General features: G+C 40.6%; 5 protein-coding genes across 7 annotated transcripts in view; 3 read left to right on the top strand and 2 right to left on the bottom strand.

Moving 5' to 3' along the window:
• The window catches only part of Wdr62 (WD repeat domain 62), a 114792-nt gene extending 94624 nt beyond the window's left edge, over positions 1-20168 (bottom strand). The window contains exon 1 of the mRNA XM_069124133.1: positions 20155-20168. The gene's annotated coding sequence lies outside the window, so the exon portion shown is untranslated. The remainder of the gene's footprint in view (positions 1-20154) is intronic.
• gammaCOP (coat protein (coatomer) gamma) lies at positions 206-3726 on the top strand. Of its 2 annotated transcripts, none has more exons than XM_069124141.1 (6): positions 206-360; positions 637-1741; positions 1822-2401; positions 2476-2792; positions 2865-3063; positions 3207-3726. In XM_069124141.1, exons 1-6 carry the CDS (start codon positions 321-323, stop codon positions 3591-3593), a joined length of 2628 nt encoding a protein of 875 aa, XP_068980242.1. In that variant the 5' UTR covers positions 206-320; the 3' UTR covers positions 3594-3726. The 2 variants fall into 2 exon arrangements, with proteins under 2 accessions (XP_068980242.1, XP_068980243.1); XM_069124142.1 differs by lacking the exon at positions 206-360 and adding an exon at positions 385-523.
• Positions 4199-11806, top strand: LOC138185296 (carboxylic ester hydrolase). 2 transcript variants are annotated; one of them, XM_069124153.1, is made up of 10 exons: positions 4199-4514; positions 4919-5186; positions 6019-6314; positions 6391-6590; positions 7187-7383; positions 9662-9827; positions 9972-10162; positions 10932-11218; positions 11331-11537; positions 11614-11806. In XM_069124153.1, exons 2-9 carry the CDS (start codon positions 4995-4997, stop codon positions 11527-11529), a joined length of 1728 nt encoding a protein of 575 aa, XP_068980254.1. In that variant the 5' UTR covers positions 4199-4514; positions 4919-4994; the 3' UTR covers positions 11530-11537; positions 11614-11806. The 2 variants fall into 2 exon arrangements, with proteins under 2 accessions (XP_068980254.1, XP_068980255.1); XM_069124154.1 differs by lacking the exon at positions 4199-4514 and adding an exon at positions 4549-4836.
• LOC138185137 (uncharacterized) lies at positions 11951-13562 on the bottom strand. The gene is made up of 3 exons (XM_069123844.1): positions 13179-13562; positions 12828-13091; positions 11951-12634 (listed from the first exon to the last, which is right to left on the bottom strand). Exons 1-3 carry the CDS (start codon positions 13560-13562, stop codon positions 12335-12337), a joined length of 948 nt encoding a protein of 315 aa, XP_068979945.1. The 3' UTR covers positions 11951-12334.
• On the top strand, positions 13494-15326 carry LOC138185302 (uncharacterized). Its single transcript, XM_069124161.1, has 3 exons — positions 13494-14013; positions 14144-14356; positions 14654-15326. Exons 1-3 carry the CDS (start codon positions 13864-13866, stop codon positions 15113-15115), a joined length of 825 nt encoding a protein of 274 aa, XP_068980262.1. The 5' UTR covers positions 13494-13863; the 3' UTR covers positions 15116-15326.
• Positions 20169-20920: the final 752 nt, after the last annotated feature.

Genomic DNA, 20920 nt, shown 5'->3' with positions numbered 1-20920 from the left:
TTGTTTCAATTTATCTTCTTAACTTTATCTTTTGCAAATCGAATCTGATGGTAACGGATCCATTTTACATTTTTGAACGCGTCGTATAATTCGCTTGGTTCTTGATTTTGTACAGCGATTTCCGCCTGTTTTATCTTGAGGGAGTACGATCTTATCGACGGTAGATATTACTTACCGTGTAACTGCGACGTTTAAAGTACACGTCTAGCTTCGACTTTTCGACGTTACAATATGGCGGAGGTCCTTCTTATGGCTCCCATGTGAAAGAACCGACGTGACGTGTCTCCTATTTTCCAATTTCCTGACAGTGGCTTCACAAAATGAACGCTTTTAAGCGCGATAAGAAGGAGGAAGAAGATGGTAATCATAAATAAACATCGTTCCCTTCATACTATTATAAGTTTAAGTTTCTATGCGAAATTAAACGGATCGGTTTTATTCTTGTGACATTTCCTTGTAAACAGATTTAGGCTACCGCTCGTCGTGGAAGATAATTTTCCTTCAATGAATCCTTTTGTTTCACGTAACTTGATTTTTATTCTTTTGAAATAGACGTTTATACGTACTTTTCGAACAAGTAATGCATGTACGATGAACGTTTCTGTATACCTGCTTATGCGATTCTTGTGTTAATAGGTGGGGGAAATCCTTTCCAAAACCTGGAAAAGACAACTGTTCTTCAGGAAGCTCGTACCTTCAACGACACTCCAGTTAACCCAAGAAAATGCGCGCATATTCTAACCAAAATCTTATACCTACTGAATCAAGGAGAACAGTTGGGTACGATGGAAGCGACAGAAGCATTTTTTGCCATGACCAAGTTATTTCAGTCCAGGGACGTAGTCCTGAGAAGGTTGGTCTATCTAGGTATCAAGGAACTGAGTTCTCTGGCAGAAGATGTGATTATAGTTACTTCGAGTTTAACCAAGGACATGACCGGGAAAGAAGATTTGTACAGAGCTGCTGCGATAAGAGCGTTATGTACCATCACTGACAGTGGAATGCTAGCAGCTATCGAACGTTACATGAAACAAGCTATAGTAGATCGTTCTCCTGCTGTTTCCAGCGCGGCTTTAGTATCATCTTTGCACTTGACCAACGTCTCTGGAGACGTAGCACGTAGATGGGCGAACGAAGCTCAGGAAGCATTAAATTCTAATAACGTGATGGTTCAGTATCATGCCCTTGGTGTCTTGTATCAAGCACGTAAAGCAGATAAACACGCTGTGATTAAGTTAGTCGCCAAGCTAATGAGAACAAGTCCAAAAAGCCCTTACGCAGCCTGTATGTTAATTAGAATGGCATGTAAATTATTGGACGAAGTCGACAAAGGAGAAGAACTATTGGGATTTATAGAATCTTGTTTACGTCATAAGTCAGAGATGGTGGTATACGAAGCGGCGCATGCCTTGATCAATCTTGGAAGGAGTTGCACGAAAGAGATAGCGCCTGCTATTAGCGTCCTCCAGTTATTCTGTGGATCTCAGAAACCAGCTTTGAGATTCGCCGCTGTTAGAACCTTGAATAAGGTTGCCATGTCTCATCCAACGGCAGTTACCGCGTGCAACTTAGATTTAGAGAACTTAATTACCGATTCGAACAGATCTATCGCTACGTTGGCAATCACTACCTTATTAAAGACCGGAGCAGAAAGTTCGGTTGATCGATTGATGAAACAAATTGCTACCTTTGTATCTGAAATTTCAGATGAATTTAAGGTCGTAGTTGTACAAGCAATAAGGTAAGGTTATAGTTACTTTCAATTAGTTTTACTTGTATAGACAAAAATTATATTACATAATTATTTCATTTTTTCGATAGAGCCCTATGTCAAAAATTCCCTAGGAAACATACAGTTTTAATGAACTTTCTCTCAGCTATGCTAAGAGACGAGGGAGGACTCGAATACAAAGCAGCAATTGCAGATACGATAATAGCTGTTATGGAAGTAAATGCCGAGGCGAAAGAAGCCGGTTTAGCTCATCTCTGCGAATTTATCGAAGATTGCGAGCATAACTCGCTCGCCGTTCGCATTCTTCACTTACTTGGTCAGGAAGGGCCAACTTCGAAACAACCATCCCGATATATTCGCTTCATTTACAACCGTGTGATTCTGGAAAGTGCCAGCGTTCGCGCAGCCGCAGTTACCGCGTTAGCACGTTTTGCAGCAGCATGTCCTCTGTTACTACCAAACGTGCTAGTTCTTCTGTCCCGCTGTCAATTGGATTCGGACGACGAGGTCCGCGATCGTGCAGCTTATTATTGCGCTATTCTACAGGAACAAAACGAACCAACTATTTTGCCTTTGGTACAGCCTCCTCTTCTCTCCGTACCCAGTTTGGAAAGAGCTTTGCGAAATTATATGCAAACATCGATGGACGAACCATTCGACATCTCGCAGGTAATTAATCCAAACTTTGAAATTTCCGAAATTCAAAAGCTTCCTAGTCTAATCGGTCGATGTTCGCATTACAGATTCCACCAGCGCAAACGGCCGAAGAACCAACACAAGTAGAACTACACACTACTGTGAAACAACAATCTCGGTTAACGCGTGAGGAGAGCTTCATGGAAAAATTATCACAAATACCACATTTGGCTAACATTATTCGTGACTCTTCGTTGCTTAAGTCTTCGCCTGTCTCTGAATTAACAGAGTCGGAAACGGAATATAACGTTAAGTGCATTAAGCACACGTTCACGGAATTCCTTATTTTGCAATTCGATTGCGTAAATACTCTTTCCGATCAATTACTCGAGGATGTAAGAGTAGCTGTCGAAGCACCTGAAGGGTAATTATATCGGAGTATATTCTTTTTTAAGATATCTCATTTTCCGAAAGACGATATTTTCTCTGCTTTTAGCTATACGATCGTGAGCGAAGTTCCATGCCCTCGTCTACCTTACAACGAGCTTGGTACAACATATACAGTATTAAAATATCCAGGAGACATTTATGCCAGTGTTGCTACTATTCCAACAACCCTGCGATTCGTAGCTCGTGATTGCGACCCTGCGACGGGTGTTCCAGATGCCGATCAAGGATACAACGATGAATACATGGTGCATACTTTCTCTTTATCTATAATTACAATTAATACAGCAAAACCAAGGGCATTCTTATTAACGTTGTATTAAATTCTATTTGCTCTTTATACGATAAGTTTGGCACTTATTTATTAAAGAAAAACAATTGCGATTTCTAGTTAGAGGATTTGGAGGTGACGTTGGCTGATCAAGTTCGAGGAATCGGAAACAGAGGATTAGATTTCGGTGCTGCGTGGGAAGCAGCGGCTGCGGGAGGATTCACTAAGCTGGAAGAAACGTTTGCTTTAGGCTCATCGGTGAACAGTTTGGAAGGAGCGATTCAAAGTCTCACGGGATTTTTAGGCTTGGATGCCGTAGAGCGAACCAATCGAGTACAATCTGGTGCTGCCACGCATAATTTACTACTGAATGGCATTTTCAGAGGAGGGAAAGAAATCCTTGCTCGAGCAAGATTAGCGATATCGGACAGTCAAGTAACAATGCAACTTACCGTATTGTGTCAAGATGCAGACGTTGCCGAGTTAATTATTTCTTCTGTAGGATAAACTATTCCCACTAGATCGGTTATACGCGAGTCACGTATCGATAGATTAATCCCATAAAAGCTGATGTTCTGTATTAGAAACTTTTTATTTTTAATATTACAAATACAATGATATAAGCAAATATGTTACAAAATGGGACTATTGTTAAATCCCTGTTTCTATGTAATACTTTGTACATACAATTATAAAACGATTCTTTAAATAACGTCCTTACTATTTTTATTCGATGTTAATATGCAACGCTTCTTTAGCTGCGTTATATTTAGATCTACTATCGTCGTTAATACCAAGTATATTTTGTAGCTTCTTTTTCCTTTAGGATTTTTTTCGACCATTCTTTCCTCGTACGCACAGTTACGTACAAACCTTAACGAAAGAGCATAATTAACTTTGAAAAAGATACAACTAGTAATTAAAAAGTAAAATACCGAACAATTTGAATATATTTATTGTTACTTTTTGATAGACCCAATGCAATCGTGCGAATAAACACAGATATTGTCTGAAATCGTTATGCAACGCGTAAAGGAGGGGAGGCGTCCTCTTGCCTTTGTGCAATTCCGTTTATCATTTTCATGTTATGGTCTTGTAGATAGACCGTATATATTACCTCCGATGTCAGTATCGTATTTTAACAAAAAGGTCGTGCCGCGCAGTAACTGTAAATGTTGAAGAAACAACTATTACCGATCGCAGTGAAACAACCGGAAATATCTATAATGACTAAGATACGTGTGATCGTGTGAGTGTTGAAGAGTGCGTCCCAACATGATCGAACTAACGAGCAGAGGAACGACTCTCACCTGAAACAGTCGTAATTTTGCCTTCGTGAATCGTACACGCGTTTCACTCCGATCGTATCTAACGTCAAAATTCATTCCGTTACTTACACAACGAACGAAAAATCACCCATTTACGATCGTACGTATACAAATTTTTGTCCAGTATTTAGAAGCATTTTCGAAATAAAAGAACAACGCGACTCATTAATAAGAAATCTGTTCGACTAATGATAGAGCGATTCGTTCGGCATATTCGCTTCGCGCCAATTATCGCGTGTCATTGCTTCGCTCGAGTCATTAGCCGTGCGTCGTATCGTTAATTATTAATTAGATTAATTAGATTAGATTAATAGACTACATCCATGGGACAGTTGCTTTCGCTACGTTTGATCCAGTATTTTCCAGGGTATAATTAGAAATAAAAATTGCCGACTATTACAGAAGTCATTATATTCATCACGGTTATTATCATCTATACGTATAATCGCTGATTCGTAATTGCTTCTACTTTCCCCTTCCTTTTTTTTTTTTTTTTTTTTATAGCACACCGATGGGAAGAGTTTGATACAAAAGCAGTAGCACACACGGTGTTCGCACGATTCTTTCGGTCAATTTCGAGATGACGAGATATCTGACATTCTGTTTGGTGTGCGTTTGCTTGTTCGAGTTTATCGCAGCCAACGCACCGCTGGTAAAAGTAAAGAATGGCACGTTGTCCGGTCTGTTTATGAGAACAAGAAAGGGCAGGGAATTCGCCGGATTTCGGGGCATACCGTATGCGCTTCCACCTCTTCGAGAACTCAGATTCGAGGTAAGTTGCGATATCTCTAAAGGCGAAACTTTCCGTCAGATTTTCTCACGATGATCTTGAATCTTATTTAAGAGTCTCTTTAGCGAATTTAGTTCGGCGATTATTACGGTTTCTCAATTAGAAGAACCACATATCGTAGAAAATCGTGCTATACGTTTTAGTATCTTACGTTTTACTTCTCAAACGTGAATCCACAAATTAGTCATAAACTTGAAAAGATTTTCCCGGTACATGTAGCCGCACGTACCATCGAATTATATAAAGGATTTCCTAATACCGCGATATTTTCCTTGATAGGTATAATTCGATGAAATGTGTCTGGAGAATTCTGCTCGTCAGAGCCAAGTGTTGGAACGGAAAATCAAAGAATTCGCGACATTCGACTGTAACGTGTCGAGCAAACATATAGTTTCTCTTTTTTTTTTTTTTTTTATCCATAAATTACAAATCTATTTTCATTTATATATCTAACCTCGTAATTATACATTTAAGTAGGCAATTTAATTTAAATAAAGAATTTTCGCTAGTTTCTGCGAACTTTTGGCATCTTAGTTGAGTATTTATTTATGCAGATTAAATTCACAAATTTACATCACGCCTGAAACGGCTAAAGTTTATGTCGTAATAAATTACGTAAAAAAAAAATTTAGAATCAACTTCTATCGTTATACACGTAGATACGCTACCGTTAAACCATCAATAGACGTTATCAACGATAATAAAGCTCGATAAGTTGAGAATTTTTCCGTCTCTTGTAGTAAAGAAGGATAACTATAATAGCTAGGGGTAGCGTACTTTAACAATAAAGTGCGTTTGTTTGTTTGATTTGTAGGCTCCGAAACCGGCAGCTGCCTGGGATGGAGTACGATCGGCTAAAGACGATGCCAACATATGTGTTCAAAGAAATATCTTCACCTACGACGATGAGATCGTCGGTGACGAGGATTGTCTTTATCTGAATGTCTACACACCGAAAATGCCCACTGCGGAAGACAAATTAAAGGGAGGATATCCGGTTATGATTTGGCTGCATGGTGGCGGATGGGTCTGTGGCGCTGGTCATTCCGACTATTATCATCCTAAATTCTTATTGGATCACGACGTGATTCTCGTCGCCGTAAATTACAGGTGAATCGATTTGTCGATGTTGAACGATGCCAACGTGTTTAGTAACGTTCGTTAAACTTATGAAAATCTGCGATAGGCTCGGGCCAATAGGATTCTTGAGCACGGAGGATTCAGTATGTCCTGGAAATAACGGATTAAAGGATCAGGCAATGTCCATTCGTTGGGTACACGAGAATATAGCCGCCTTTGGTGGTGATCCAAATCGCGTGACCATTTTCGGGGAAAGCGCGGGTGGTGCAAGCGCCCATTATCACATGATGAGCGATTTGTCGAAAGGTGAGCCCATATCCTTCATTCTGCCTTGCTGGGTGTAGGTACATTTCGAATTCGATACATTCGCCCTTTCGCCAATTTAGCGGTTACGTACATTTTAATCCTCGGAAAGATTATATCGTCCTTCGATAAACTGTAAAATATACGGATGAAACTGGTAAGAAAAGAAGAACTGCAAGTGCGGGGTACCACCGTATCCTATTGCAAGTCGCGAGTTAGGCTACGTAAAGGTGACGAACGCTCGAAACATACCATTACCACGCGACAGTAGTAAAACTCACGACAAGTTCCGAAATTACGCAACGAATGATGCACGACAAGCTGGAAAGAAGTAACGCGTGCAAAGCGTTCCTAGTTCTGAGTGTGAATACGAAGTTTCATAAGAAAAGTAGCGGCGATCGCGTATAATTAGAAGTCAAAATTCCCATGCGAGCACCCATCTTGAATATCAAATTACTTTGTAGGGAAAAACACGCTGTAAAGTAATCCTATTATTCATTCAACGTCACGTTCTCGGTTAACGATGAAAATTATGCAATTTCATTTATTCGCAAAAGGCATTATCGATACTTAAGCAAAACATATATTATACGAAACAGGACTTTTCCATCGCGCTATCTCGCAAAGCGGTACCGCCGACTGTCGTTGGGCCGTGGCAAAACCCGGTTCGGCGAGAAAGAAGGCCACGAAGTTGGCCAAACTTCTGTCTTGTCCTTCGAAAGACTCGAAGCAGCTCGTCGATTGCCTGCGTACGAAAGAGGCCATCGAACTTATCGCAACCGATCGATCTTTTCAAGTAAGTAATATTATTTCGTTCCCAGTTGCTTTAGGAGATTCCGTCTTTCTAGGAGGAGAGAAAGAAGGACTATACGACGAGGTTCGTTAATTTCAGACGCGTATAACCGGTAAAGTACGATACGTCCTTGACGATATCGTCCCATAGAAGCGTAGAATCATAAAATTCTAGAAAGGAGATTACGCGAAGCCGAAATATTGGACACGATTACGGTCCACTATCGACTTTCGAGAAAATAGTAAAACTGGAAGTCATTTAATCCCTTAACCTACGATTTACGTTCGAGAATCTTTGGCCGATTTACGTTTGGTCCGATCGTCGTACTACGGGCTATGCCCGTAGTTGTAGATCAAGGGGTTAATATAGTGGAGATCGTTTGGACGAGGTTTCGAGTTGAGGTTTTCGACGAAATAGCAACGTAGGACGATTCAGTAGAAACGTCGAGTCATAAGACGAAGAAAGCAACAAAGGGAAATACGTCTCATATGTAATTTCGTAAATTATAGATTACGTTTCGTGACCAATCACTTTTTTTCTACGATTAACGGGATCATCGCACGAGAAACGAAGTCTTAACGCTATTTAACTCCGAGCGTTTAAAATTCTATACAAAGAGAAACATGTTCGTAGATTGACTTCTATTATATAAGTTTCGCTTATTCGCGCAATTAATATTTACAGCTCGCTAAGCGAAACAAGGTAAAAAGGCAACCGTGTGATTTCATAGCGTGTACCGGTACCTTTGTGATACGATACATCGTTCTACTGTGCTTCCAGCTAGATGTTTATGCGTCGCAAATCAATCTTCTGCATACAATCGCGTTTATGTTTGCAAATGTCGAACGAATTTTTCCATTTGAAATTTGTTTTCGTCGTTATCGATGTAAATCAGTTACGAAATCGAGCAACACGACGAGAACTGGTTACGTCGGGAAATTGAGAAATATGCTGCGAGATGGAAAAGAAACGTACGTCGCTCGCACGTATTATATATTTAACGTGACAGTTCTAACTTCTGGAAAACCAGTTCCTGCGTTTGCTAACGTAACCACTCGCGTCTACATTTCAGAATAGCAACGAAAATCAATATCCCATGTAAATTCTTAGTCGATATGTTTATTCGCGTTGAGTAAATATGAAAGGTAGCGAGAAAACTTGGATGGAAAACATCTAAAAGTATAAAATATAAGTCGGAAAATAAGCAAATGCGCTATGACACGACAAGAAGAGAAAGCAGATTCGAAATGAAGCGACAAATCGACCGCGTTGTTTTACCTTCTCGGAAGAGAGAAGAAAGTTTCTACCTTGAGGAAACGTCTAAACGGGTTTCTCAGAGATTCGAACAACGCTTGAGCTTTGCTTGAAACTTCGATGAACTCGTATTAACGTTCCGTTCTCTCTGACTTTTGCATACATTCTAGAAATTAACATTTCAAATCACTGCACGACGTATAACTGTCCTCTACGTATAACAGCAATTTCGTTTAATTTTCAAGATATCGATAAAAAAAACTGGAGATATCACACAGCGTACTTTTACGACAGCGGATGAGTCAGGATTGGTTGCCGGCCACTTATCTTCTCTGTTTGTAAATGAGAGCCGCGGGCGAGCTTAAAGACTCTACGCACAGCGTGTGTACGCGTGTAACACGAACGAATATCATCGATTTTTCAGATTTTTCGATCCGGACGCTGCGAGGCGGCTTGTGCGAAATAACAGCGATCGCTCTATTTCGTAAAATAGTATCAATCAGTCGTTTCATTATATTTCTGATTAACTCGTTACTATTTCGCGCAAACGTCGCTCGTAAACGGAAGATAAACGACCGGCAGCCAGTATCGACGCATGCTCGCTTCTATTGAGTTGGCAACTAAGTGATTGCAGATTTTGTCAATACAACCTGATGACAAAGTCCGCAATCGCTCAGTTGCCAACTCGATATAAGTAGAATTCAATGCATAGTGCCGCAAGGTTCTCGCGCGTATCTCTCAAACCAAACGAATCCACCAGTTGCGTATAAGAAAATGTAGAAGAGAAAATTCAAAATATTCTACGATGTAGCCAAAAATCATGGAAATCAAAGGACAGACAGCGTTTCTACAGCTTCCCTCGAGTTATCGCGGTGATATCGAGCTATATGGAGAACGGTGAAAGCGAAGATCCAACAAAATCTATGTATAGCATCCGTGTTACAAAATCTAGAATAACGTTGTAAGAGAACTTTGGGAATCGATATACGGACATTGTAAAAGTCGACTGTTTCTATTTCTCTGTTAGGAATTTTCTTACTGTCCGGTGATATACTTCAAGCCTGTGATCGAACCTGTTCACCCTGGTGCATTCTTAACGGAAGATCCCGTAGTTACGTCGAAGAATGGCCGCTTGTCAGACATTCCGTGGATGACAGGAATTATGTCCGAGGAGGGATCGCTCATAGTACCAGGTATTTTCGGGCTAAGCGCACCACTCGTTTTCTCTCGTTTTCTCTCGTTCCATGTTACATCCTTAACGTTATTTCCCTTCGCGAAACTCTACGACCGATATAATTGCTCGTTTTCTTTTTCTTTTCTTTCTCCCTTTTCATTAGGATTGTACGGACGAAACAACGGAGAATTGGTTAAGCAGCTGGACGAGAATTTCTTGGATCTCGCTCCTATGACGTTGGTGTTCGACGAAACGTGTCGTAAAGGCGAAGAGAAACGCGTGTCCGCCGAAATCCGCAAGTTCTATTTCGATCAGGCTGCCATTGACAATTCCACGCGATTCCAGCTGATCAACGTGAGTTCGCCGCGAAACTTACGCGTTCAAGTAAAGTAGAATTTGCAACGAAGATTGTCGAACAAATACGTTGTCATTCTGAACAAGTTTTTCCTAGACGTAAAACGAGTGGTCGATTTTACTTTCAAAGTTACACGAGAACGAACGTATTGGATATGATAGCGGCCGTGCGCAGCTGTCAACCTGTTGTGTACTCATGAATTTTGACAAAGTTCTTTTAAATATTTGCATCTGTATAAATTATGAAAAAAGGCGATAAAAAGTTCAGTCGTTGAATTTCAAATACGAAGAAGTAGGTAGTGACTCGCGTAAACACTTGTCGATAACGATACGACAACATCGACGTACCTACAATTTTGACACACGTGTGCGCGCACACAGACGAAATGCAACATCCAATATTCAACTTTGTATAAAGTAGAAAAAGTTGTTCAGAATTCGGCGACCCATGCTATTTAACGTTATTCGCCGACTCTATCGAAGTTGCTATTTTTCCATCGGTCCTGGCAATTAGCTCGTCTTTTGATATATTCGCTGCTCCGAAATCATCGACGTATACAACTACGTTGCAGCGAATTTTTTATTGCCGCAACCAACACCACTGGATACGTCGTGGTACGAAGAATCGTGCCAACTACGATCTTCGTTCGAGTCAAAGTAGATTTAGCAAATCTTTCGACCGATACGTTTGTAATGTCCTACGATTAATTTCGGGGCAAGTTCCATAAGTTGTTCTTGCTCGTCGTAATCGTTCGAATATTTTTAACAGATGTTCAGCGACGCTTGGTTCACTCACGCGGCTCGCACTTCGGTGCGCAACTATCTGGAGAAGCAGTCTTCTCCCGTGTATTATTACTATCTGTCGTACAGAGGAAGCGCGTCCTTCAGCAGGATATTTGGCGATGTTAACAATAATTACGGAGTATCGCACGCTGACGAACTTCAGTACCTGTTTCCTGTGGGAGAACAATTATTCAAGGATATACCGCTGAGCGAGAAGGACCTCGAGATGGTGGACGTTCTCACGAGCCTTTGGTACAACTTTGCAAACTCCGGGTAAGTATTTCCGATACGATCGCGCGATAGAAATAATTTGTCGGTTATCCGTTAGATCGTTGTTTGGAAGATGCGACGATATCGAGCGCTGAGAGACTAATTAATATTGTAGCAATCCTACGCCGGAAGTGTCGGAGCAGATACCAATCAAATGGAAACCGGTTAGAACGCAGAATCTCGAGTATCTTCACATAGGTCAAGACGACATTCGGATGTCGGAGAATCTTCTGCGGGAGAGAATAGACTTCTGGCAAACTTTACCGATACGAGCGGATTTTGACGCCCAACGTCAATGGAAAGACGAATTGTAAAAAAATTCGTACGTGTCGTAGAGAATCGTAAAATTGAACGCTCCACCGGATGCAGTACGACATAAATTGTATTTCTGTTCTCAGGTACTTTTAAAAATCAAGGGCGCGATCGTATCGCACGATCGTATTTGCATCGGAGTCACGCAAAATTGTCGAAGGTCGATACTCTACCATCGGGAACGATCTTGTTTCAGCACACAGCGAACGATTTTACGTACAATATATGCTTTTAATATTCATGGTTGAACAAAAAAGTATACGTACATGATCGTACAAAGATTTATGATTACTATCGCTATACACTTTTTTAATACGTAACTCTGCAACTATGTTGCATCTCCGTTACGACGTTTCGTCTGTCGACGTTCTATCCGCAGACCAGTGTTTTCCATTTTAGAAAATAAGTATAATTGCGTTCGAGTTGAAAGATTTTCAGCGGAGTGAAACAACGAGAAAAGCAAACGGCGAGAGTCAACGTTAGAAACGTGGATCGTTGGAAGGAAAAACACACTGGACGTGTAGCGGTGTATGTCCTACTCTTTCTTTTTCGCTTTCTTTCGCTTCTTGTTGGCCTTGGCTCGATCGTTTGCTCGTTTCTCCTCGTACGTGGGACTAGGCGCCATTGGTAATTGCAACTTTGGTCGTGACACTCGAACAGCCATACAAGCTATAGAATAATTTTCCGGATGACAGTGTTCGAAAACTTTGAATTTGTTCTTCTCCTTGTGTAAATGTTCGTACGGTATTTCATAGAGCGTTTGGAAATTTAACCTCCTGGCTGAAAGTATCGGATCGCGTTGACGCGTTATCTGAAAGACGACGCGAACCGCTTGGTCGTCGTCGCGAAACGGCCGACGAAACGAAACGTACCGATGGTTTGGGCAGCTCCGGAAGTGAATTGTCCGGCGCAAGCGGTCGCGAGGTAACTCGCTCGAGCCATGCAAGAACGTACCAACGCGGTGCCGATGCCATTATTCTGATGCTCGGGTTTTACACAGAGGATGTCGATCCATACGAGTCCGTCCACGTTCATTATTTCGTGCGTCTGAGCCTTGGTAGTGACGTAGCCTTTCAACGTCATTACCTGACGCAACGTCTCTCCTAGCTACAAACGGAAAACTATTTATCGCTACGTTTTCTACAAAAAAAAAAAAAAAGAAAGAACATGGTAAATCTAACAGTTAAATGATAAATTGGTAAATGTTAAATCGCTGTTTAAACCGAGATCGAACCCATCGGTCCTTTGGTAAGCTCGAACGACGATATTCGTAGGTTTGCTGAAACGCGATGTTAATTACGGTTAATTGTTCATCGACGATTTCTATGCTTACTAAGACGTGTTTCACGATGCTGTATAGTTCCCTCTTGATGTACCATTGAGATTTTTCGAACATCGAGGCGACAAGTACACCTACGAGATCGTTGGTTCCCTCTTTAACTGCACAGAAGCTAATCATATTTTCCATATGCTTGAACACCCCGTTCATGAACATTTTCATGGAGACGGCGTCGTCGGACATACCGACGGCCTTAAACAGCGGTTCCGTTCGACAGAAATAGGTCTGAAACACGCGTAATTCTAATCTGATTCGGTCTAATCCGAAGCATTCGCCACATTCGTGCAGTTTCTTTGAAATATCGGCGTTTTAAGGTGCACAAGAGAAAAGGAAATTATTTCCATTCAGAATAACGAGCGTACGACGCATAGGGCGATTGGTGCGATCGAGTAGAGATTCGCTTCGAAATTTACGGATATCTTTTAAGCGTAATAAACTGTACTTCGGGCGGCGATGTACTAGTACAAAGTAGAGCGTTTGCATGAATCTGTTTAACCGAAGGTCAACGATCCGATAGCCCGCCGACAGTCTCTGCCACACCATAGACGCGTCCGTCGTGTACAGATCGTCCTTCTCCTGTAACTTTCTGATCGCCAGGATACGAAGATTCAGCGAAAAGAAATCGCTTTCCTTGATCGAGCTCCGCCTGCGAGACTCGATCGAATTGTCTCTCGTACTTTGTCTTTTGGCAAACATATTACGACAAACTGAAAGAAACTGTCCGAAGGATATCTCTGATAAAGGAATTTCAATTGGAAATTTTCAATCGTTTCACACGCACAAATTTCACCTAACGCTGCTTTCAAACTTCCCGACGATTCTCAACTTTGAAGTTGTTCCCTTATCGAATCCTCGACTCGACGTACTCGTTCGTAGACACGTTCGGAATTTCCATATTAACGTGTTACGCAATTTTCGTTTCTTTTTTCTACAAAATGCGAGTTTAAGTTAACCGTAGCGCTTGTCGTGTATCGAATCTGCAGGATATCGGTTACCTATGGAAATGGACGTGATCGAGGAAAAAGACGAATTCGCGATGGCAGTAGAGAGTCGGATGAAAGCTCCTCTCGAATGGCACTCGTCGGCCGAATGTAGAATATTGGACTTGAGGGAGTCGCAGTACGACGAAGCTTTGCGTCTGATCAAAGTTTAGCTACGAAACGAAATCACGCAGCGTACGAAGCCGTGCAGATTTGTCGCGCAACCTTTTTTACCACCTTCGTATCCTGTTGTAAGTGTCTGGTCTGAGAGGTTGTAGCGTCATCCGATTTCCACAGCGCCATTTCTTTCGCGACGAGCCTATGTGCAAGGCGTCCTCGTTGCTCCGAGATGAAACGTCGGTGAACGGTTACCTGGAGCTCGTAAGAACGTGGATGAAGGACACGACGAGCCTGATCGCTACCAGTATGAAATCTGGGCGTGTGGTTGGAGCGGTTGTCGCGCGAATTAACAGCGACCCTGAGAAAACCGACACTTACCATCGTGTGCAGGTACGATCGCGATTTGCGCCGCGAAAGGTGGACGCGTTGGCGATAACCTTCCAGCGAAGCTTCGACGGGGCAAAAACCTCGAGAACGAATCCTCTTACTTAACGCGTTTTTAACGAGTGCGCCACGCCGCCATTAACGATGAAACGCGACACGTAGCTGCAGAAATTGTCGAAAGAGCGAAAGAAATTTTGCAAAACTCGGAAATTCGTGCCAAAGATTCCACGCGATTTTATTATATTCGAAGAAGAAATTTTAGTCTAAGGATTCTAACGGGGATGCGTTTCTATCTATGCGTAGATCCTGCAAGGAGAGAGTCTGCGCAAGATCATGCATCTGCTGAATACGTTGATCAAGCAAACGAATGCGCACGAAACGTTCGGTCAGCAGGAGTATTACTGCGTATACGTTCTCTGTGTACATCCGTCTTATCGAGAGAAAGGCGTGGAGATCGCGTTGCTGAACGCTTGCGTGCAAGTTGCGCTGTCTTTGAGAATACGGGCGATCGGTGGCCTTTTCACGTGCGGTGCGAGTCAAGCATGGGCGCGCAGCGTGGGCTTCGAACTTCTTTCCGAGATCCGTTACAGTTTATGGATTCTCGACGATCGAATCGTCTTCGACGATCCAGGAAGGGGAAATTACTCGGCCGCTATGATGGGCAAGTTGATAGCGCCGGAAGAAGAATCGGAAGATAAGAAAGAAGACGAGGTATCGTCCGTCGATACAACGTCGAAACAAAGAAGCTCGCTTGGCTGCAAGTAGAATTATTATCGTACTTGCGGAAGCAAAATTCTAACGTAAAAGTAGACTCGTGTACGTATAAACGATTAAGAATAGACGTTAATTTGCAAAAAAGAAAAAAAAAAATCGTTGTTTCAATGGAAAAATGTAAAGGAGATTATTTCGGTTGTATTTCGTAGCCATGTTTTCTTCCTAATTTTCTGGTCAAATTTAGTTTCCATTTCGACCATCATCTATGGGGAACGGCATATAATTCCAACATAGAAATTCTTCAACGATTCCAATCGAAAACTCTAAGATCCTTAATAGATGCACCTTGGTATGTTACCAACAAAACGATACATCGCGACCTCAAGATACCCACGGTCAAGGAAGAAATATCCAGTAATAGATATAACATAAGAGTTAACAACCACCACAACCCACTAGTTACTCAATTTCTTGACACGTCGGATCAGATCCGCAGGCTAAAAAGACATTACCCTGTAGATTTAAGCACTAGATTCTATTAGAATCGAACACACGATAAACGCTTATTAAAAACGACATAGTACCACGCCAGAAAAATTTACTTATAATTCTCAATGAGAATTGATTGTAAAATTTATCCAAATAAAAGAAAAATAATTTCCATGATCACGACTGTAATCTCGTGAACTAAAACGCGGTGTTCAGCTATTGACCAAATACGGGATTTACGTTCTCGAAATAGGAAACCTACATTACCAACGATCAATGTTCATTTTCATTAAACGACTATGAACAACGATTCCGAGATGGCGGTACCAGCGAACCCAGCTGCACCGACACCATTTTCCGGGAATTTCCCGGGAGTGTCTTTTGGACACCCTTTCTCCCTTTATCCCCTCCCTTACGTTAGTTTCGAATTCAGTATGCGAGGGATCGAGAGTTCACCCCACGTGAAGGGTAGCTTTGTGGAATGGAGTTTCACCCTATAGGATGGGGAAACCATAATGCCGCCCAGGCAAAGCCGCGCCATTTTGTAAATCAAAGGACCAAAGGGACACGATGAAAATTCTCCGCTTTCCAGAATATTTTCCAAGATATCTTTCGTAACGTTCGACTGATTCTATTCGTAATCAAAATTTGCGAGAACAGCGAAACCGTGTTTAACGCCGATTCGAAGTCCAAACTACGATCGTCGCGTCTGCGTCACCAGTCATTTTCCACGTTTGCAAATCATCGTTACAAATCGTAATATTTCGTTTAACGATACGTCATCTTGTTTAGCAGGATCTTTAGCCAAGGCGTGCGATAAAATTTTCGTAAATAAATTTCCATCGGTTAGGAAGAAATTCAAAGTTTCATCGTCGTCTTCTCTCTCGTTTTTCGCGCTTCACGCTTATATTATTTTACAACTTTTCGCGCATAGCTTTACAATCGTATCTGTTCGAATTTTGATTCAACCATCGACGTACTTAACGTCTGCCGGTCTTCTATGAAATGAAATACCAGTGGATACGAAATTTGTGGTATTTTCGAAATATACGCGTTGGTTGTTACAGATCGTCGCCTTAGCCTGTTTCTAGTATTAAAGAAAAAAAATTGCGATTTTTTTGTAAGGAATTATGAACAGAAATGGAAAGAATATGATTTTTAGCGAAATCACGAAATAAACGATCCGGTTTCTGACGAAATATTTATCTTCCTATTTTCAGACACGCTTATCTAACTATTCTTCGCTATTATACGAATATTTTGTAGCAGGTCGCTTACGTAATACGAAGATTCGATTTACTATTATCACCCACTTTTACAGTGTTTTCTTATCGGTAACGTTATAATCTTGCTTTATCTCGAACGAAATTCTAACTGGATCTATCGAGCAAAATTTTCGATGAATCTTTTCTTCGTTGCAGACTAGTCGCGGAAAATTTATAATACGATAAACGAGTTTAACGCGTAACAACGTAAATATAATATGGTTAGGAACCTAAAGGACAATTTACAAAAATAAGATCGACAAATAGCAGCTAGAAGTAAACTTTATATAATTAAAATTGTATATCGTCTTACGAAAAATTGCATTGATCGAATAGAGTCGGTTTTTTCGTGCGTATACGGCGTAAAATTAAATACGCGCCATGAAACCTGATATATATCGATATATTCGTCAAGTATTCGTGCGAAACGTGCAATTGCGAATTTCGTTATTCGTATTTCCTCGTCCCATTCAGTGGCGCCATCTGCAGTTCGCGAAGTTTGCGAATCGCGCTTTCCTTACCGCCATTTTCTTTTGCCAGGCGATTAATCTCTTTTGAATTTTTCCCACTAAATTACCAACAAATATCACGCAATGTTTTTCCCACCAGACGGCGCGCCTGTCGAATATCCCATTTAATTTTTTCCCATGAATTTAATCGTGAGAAAATTTATGGCGCTTGAGGTATCGTAGAAAAGCGATTACGCGAGAACAAAGATGAAACGAACGACGTACGAATAATTGTCGGGCGTTCTACTCGATTTGATAAAACATTGCAAAGAGAATGTGACGCTTAGGCTCGAGGAAAGAACACGATTCCGATCGACAACGAAGGTTAACTAAGGGCTCATAGTGTTTGGTTATTAAGACTCGTTCCACTAACATTCTAACGACTGTTCGCTGAAAATTCTTTCGGTCGCGCGATTATCGTAAAAGCAAAGATTCCATGTAGTAAAGTCTTTGAAAAAATGTATACCGTTTATTTATTAGTCCGTTACAGTTGGCCCAAAATACAAAATTTCATTGTTACTGTACGGTGCCCGAAATTTCAATAAAGTCGCTATGCGCGTTTTTTCTTTTTATTTATTTTTTATTTATTAAAATTTACAATCAATTCTCGCACTGAGAATTTTCAGTAATTTTTTCTGGCGTGGCGCAGTGACATGGCTAATATATAATATACACGTTCGAAGGGTATTTGTAGGATACGCTGCAAATGGCAAAATCGAAAAACGTCGATTTTTTTTATTGGTAAATGTTCTATCGTACATACTGATGATAATATCGTGGAATAATATTAAAACGCCACTTCCCTTTATAAATAGTTATTAACAATGCCAGAAAATGGTAACATCGCCTCTATAGAAAAATAGTGTTGGTGCCAGTAAACGTTGGTTGATTGTTTCTTGGCTTGTATCTCTGTCGTCTGTCTAAACGAACGAAAGATGCAGCTTTCTTCGTAACGAGAGAAGCGACACAGGATTTTCTATAAACGCGCTTTATTTTCTCACGAGTTTCCACCATACTGACGCACACGGCCAAAAAATTCTACCAAATGTCCAAATTGGACAAATTGTGAATGTAAACAACTAAATAAAAAAAAAGAAAAGAAATACTGACGCATAAGGTTCCTTTTCCTCTTGAAAAGCTGGTTTCTTTGTACTTACAGATTTTTCTACAGGCATTTCTCATACTTTTAAAATCTTACAGTTATTCCTGTATATTATTTTGGAAAAACTAGAAGAGAAAAGTATGTGTAAAAATGTGTAAAAGAAATTACAGAAGGAATCGAAGATAATAATTTTATTTATCGACACGAAAACGCTTCGATTCGCACGTCCAGACACGAAAAACAGTTGGTTGCGCCAAAATAATTGCAATGTTTTAACATGGCCAGATCGTTTGCCAGATTCAAATTCCATGGAAAATAAATACAAAAGTTTATGTCATTTGCGGGCAATAAAATTAAATTAGCGAATTATCGAACGAAACGTGGACGTCTATTGATAAGAAACCTTGATAATAAAATTTGTTGGAAAATTTGATTTCGTCAAAGGCAAATAGCATATTTCACGTAAATCGGAAAAATGACAGCTACTCGAGCTATCGATATGGAAACAGCGAAAAAATTGTCGTTGATTTCTATTTTATTCGGCTTTATTTCAGATTTTATAGAAAATTGTCACTGGAAGGGAGCAATCGTAAGATTTCATCGAAAGATATGGATGGCTTCGTGGAAATTTCACCGATTGTACGTGCGATACGATAGAAAGTTTCTAATAATTGAAAATTGTCGTACGACAACGAGGCGTTTCTCTGTTCGCTTCCGTGCAAGATACGATCTACGATAAACTGAGAAACTTCCTGTATTTCTTTGCTTCTTTAAAAAAAAATATCGCTACTTTTCTGTTGAAATAATACTATTATTACTATTATTATCGTTATTATCATCATTACCACCTAATGACAAAATCGGCAATCACTCGATTGCCGACCCAATATCTAACGTTTTATTAAATACAAAATTTATATAGTACAGAATGACAATTTTACATGTAACGTAATAACTCGAAGTATTGACGAACAGCGCTCTGTTCTCTCGTACATCTCGAAGAGAAACGAATTTCTTTTATTGCACGTTCGTTCATTCGACACATACGCGATGCGCTCGTCTCATGGCGTTTTCCTTTTGTCTTTCTCTCTTTCATTCCTCGCTCCTACAATACAGACGTACGCGCGTCTATTTTCTAACATTTTCAAATAGAAAGGCTATGAAATTTTCGATATTCGATTCCAATGAAACCTGTTGGGCGTAAAAAAAATTCCTCTAGCTTTCGTCCATTTGCACTTTCGATGGCAATTTACAGGAAGAAGCTACGAGGAGAGACGAGAAACATTAAAAGGATGTTACATCAAACGAACACGCACTTCCTCCTTTTCCACTGTGTACGTTCTCATCAGATTTCACGTCGCGTAATTTCCTTCTTCTCTCCTTTTCGCAGGTGAAAACTGTCAGGCTCGCTTCTATCGATAGAAGGGTCGTTCTTTCGCTTTTAAGTCTAACCCACAACGTCTACGTTGTCGTCCTTAGTCCCGGATCGGTCTTTCTTTAGCGCTTTGAAGAAGCAAACGCGTAAAAATTGGTCCGAACCTATAGAGGTAACTGGAGGCGTTGCCACTGGCAACCGATTGTACAAGACACATAAGAAAATTGTAGAAGACCCTCTTGATCCCTTTTCGGCGAAACTTTGCTGGAATTTTTGCCGATCGTATCACTTATTTTTCGACAAGCTCGTTAGGAGAAATCGTTGAAGAAAAAACAACCTATCGAACCTTGGTTCGCCGAACGTCGTTCGTAAATCGTTCTCGTAATTTCATTGTGAGAATCGTCAAGGTTCCGAGCAATTACACGATGTTTTTGGACAACGTCAGTTCGAATGAAAATTCTCTGAACGTAAAATTTCACGTGAAATATCGATAAAAGAGCATCTGCCGCGTGAAACTGCGTAATTTTGTCTTTCCAGGCGAGACACGCTTTTCTTCAACGCGATGAATCTTCCAATCCAAATGGAAATTAACTTATAACGATATCGTAACTAGTACCGTCTAAATACTGGAAAATGCGAACCCTACGTGTAATTTATTTTACTTGTTAAATATTTATGTAATACCGCGCAAGAAGGTTCAGAATTGGGAGCCTTTTTCGATTAAACGTTACGTTTCCTTCTCGTTAAGGAGAAATTAAGCGACTCGTAAACGTAAAAATGCTCCCTGAAATGTTGTTTCTATCGAAAATGATAAATCGGCACGTCCTAAACGTAGTAAGAACGTTAGTATCACCGATATTACGGTGTTCTATAGAATATTCCATAGATGCGATACGATATTCCGTTGACGATCATTACAATGGAAACGCGATGTAGATAATATTAGATATCGGTGGATCTGTACCTATTTTTTCTTCGTAAAATGATAACCTGTTACCGTGTCAGAAGACGTCTCATAGAAACATGTAAATTTGGTAAAAAAATACACGGAATACGAGAGGAAAAGTTTTCTGCAAAAACTAGACGAAGAAGGTCACGAACTGCAATGGAAATAAA

Source organism: Bombus flavifrons, chromosome 11 (assembly GCF_040668555.2).
Source record: "Bombus flavifrons isolate JBK064 chromosome 11, iyBomFlav1_principal, whole genome shotgun sequence".
Lineage (NCBI taxonomy): Eukaryota > Metazoa > Arthropoda > Insecta > Hymenoptera > Apidae > Bombus > Bombus flavifrons.
This window is presented reverse-complemented; position numbering and strand designations above follow the sequence as displayed.